Below are 2,134 nucleotides of genomic sequence, written 5' to 3'. Positions count from 1 at the left end.
CCCCCCCCCCCCCTCTTTGGGAAAAGAAATTATAAAGGAGAAAGAATGCTACCTGATAATATAGTGTACGCTCAGATATGTGAGGCAGTGGAGCTGGGGCATGGACGTCTTTTTTAGAGCTTAGTTCCTTTTTCCCATGTATAATATAAAATAAGGGCAAAAGAAGGTTTCTTGGTCACACAGCTCCTGCACCAACATGGGGCCAATGAGAGGTCGCACATGGGCATCAAAAAGGGTGGGGGTTTTGGGTTTCACAGGGTTAAAGGCATCATTTCGCTGCACTTTGTGTTTAGGCACAAGGGTCGATCACGTGATTAGAAATCATTTATTTTCCCAATAAAATAAAGAATGCTACTTGGTTGTATACCTCTTTCGCCTAGACACAAGAGGCCAAGGTGTAAAATTATTGCCCCCACCCTTTTAAAATCACATCATTATGACTTTGCATGTCCCTCGCTGGTACAAGGGCTGATCCTTCTAGGTGCGTAGAAATTATACAATGAGACAATCCAAACTTTCATTAGAAAAGGAAATCAGATGGTCTAAGCAGTTTCCCATCACATGTGACCGGTTTTATTCACAAGGGATTATATGAGATCTGAATCAAAGATCCTTTCCTGGTTTCAATCGAAGGATCAGTCCATGGATTAAGAGGTTCTCTCTTCTCTGTGGGTGAAGAAAAACTCAATTTTTTTTTTATTATATATGTCAAGGGATGACAAGTAATTGGTTGCACGTTCAAGTTCCTGCCAAACACAAGCATGCCTTTGAGGAAAAAGACCGGGTGATTCGTTGGGTTGGAACTTGGGTTGGATTTGGACCAAGGTTAGTGGTCGGTCTGACCATGGAAAGGGTTCCAAGTGGGATCTTCTCTGTTCTTCTTCCTAGTAAGTCACGTGAATTAGTTAAATTTACTGTATAGTCACGTATTAAGGAGTTCTGGTTGTGGGTTCCAAGTGGGATCTTCTCTGTTCTTCTTCCTAGTAAGTCACGTGAATTAGTTAAATTTACTGTATAGTCACGTATTAAGGAGTTCTGGTTGTCTCAGTCCTAATTCCCCTTCCCCAGTTAACGCCTTCAAAACTGTTGTTTCGCTACCCGTGAGAGAATCTGGATCCCCGTGAGGAGCAAGACTTTAAATTATGCTTGTAAATCGGTTCAGGATCAAGTATTTGGTTTGGCTTTGATTTGATTTCAAGAAGTTTTGATGTGATTTAGAATTGGACCAAGTCTCACCTTGGTACAACACTAAACATCCCATGTGAGTGGCCCAATGTGAGTCGAACTTGGGATGTATAAGTTCGTTGCTCACCGACTGTGCTATTCCTTTGGGTTCTGGTTCCGATTCCTATATTTAATTTATAGTATATATCTACTATAATATAATAGTATTATAAAATCTATAACTAAAATTAGTAAAATATGTTATAAAATATTAGTATTAAATATATTGATACACTATAATGTATTGATACCCAAATTCGATTCGATTTCGATTTTGGTTCTAATCATTGGTTCCTATGCTAAAATTATAAAGTAACTAAATCTCAGCTCGATTTTATTCCCTAGATCCAGATTGTAACCATATTTTATTGGGATTGGTTTGATTGGACAAAGAGTTCGCACGGGCCAGGTTCGGCCAATATTATAGTCCAATAAAAGCATATGACCACGGCAGGCCCAGCTCACCTAGTATGCATTCCCCTGTGCTGGGTACAGGCAGGCCCAGTCCTAAGTATGTACTATATAAGTAATAATGTATAGTTTGGAAGAATAGATTACAGGGTTGGACCAATAGGAATCAACACCAGACTCGGTCACTAGTCACCACCGATTCCAATCCGAATCAGGAGAATCGGTCAAAATAACTGTAAGAATCGGCAAAAGAAAAACCATAGTAAACCTGTTCTAGATCGGTCATAATTGGCCAATAATATATACAAGTTCCTTACCACCAGGGAATGGTTATTGTAAGAGCAAATGTTTAAGCAAAAAAAAAAAATTGGGGGGTAATGTGCTTACTCGCTACGCATGTTTGGTGGAGGATCAGGGAGGCTTGGACTAATTGATTATAGTACCACATCGTGGTCTTTGAGCATGATTCCACCTTTTTCGTTTTTGTTTTTGTTTTTTT

General features: G+C 39.5%; 1 protein-coding gene across 1 annotated transcript in view; it reads right to left on the bottom strand.

Annotated features, from left to right (window-relative positions):
- Positions 1 to 167, bottom strand: part of LOC122065009 (basic form of pathogenesis-related protein 1-like) — a 3,491-nt gene extending 3,324 nt beyond the window's left edge. The window contains exon 1 of the mRNA XM_042628807.1: positions 53 to 167. Coding sequence (XP_042484741.1) covers positions 53 to 102 — 50 coding nt within the window. The 5' untranslated portion in view covers positions 103 to 167. The remainder of the gene's footprint in view (positions 1 to 52) is intronic.
- Positions 168 to 2,134: the final 1,967 nt, after the last annotated feature.

The sequence above is a fragment of the Macadamia integrifolia genome, unplaced genomic scaffold (assembly GCF_013358625.1).
Source record: "Macadamia integrifolia cultivar HAES 741 unplaced genomic scaffold, SCU_Mint_v3 scaffold1851, whole genome shotgun sequence".
Classification (NCBI taxonomy): Eukaryota; Viridiplantae; Streptophyta; class Magnoliopsida; order Proteales; family Proteaceae; genus Macadamia; species Macadamia integrifolia.
The sequence above is the reverse complement of the archived record's forward strand: the minus strand, read 5'-3'. Positions and strand labels throughout refer to the sequence as shown.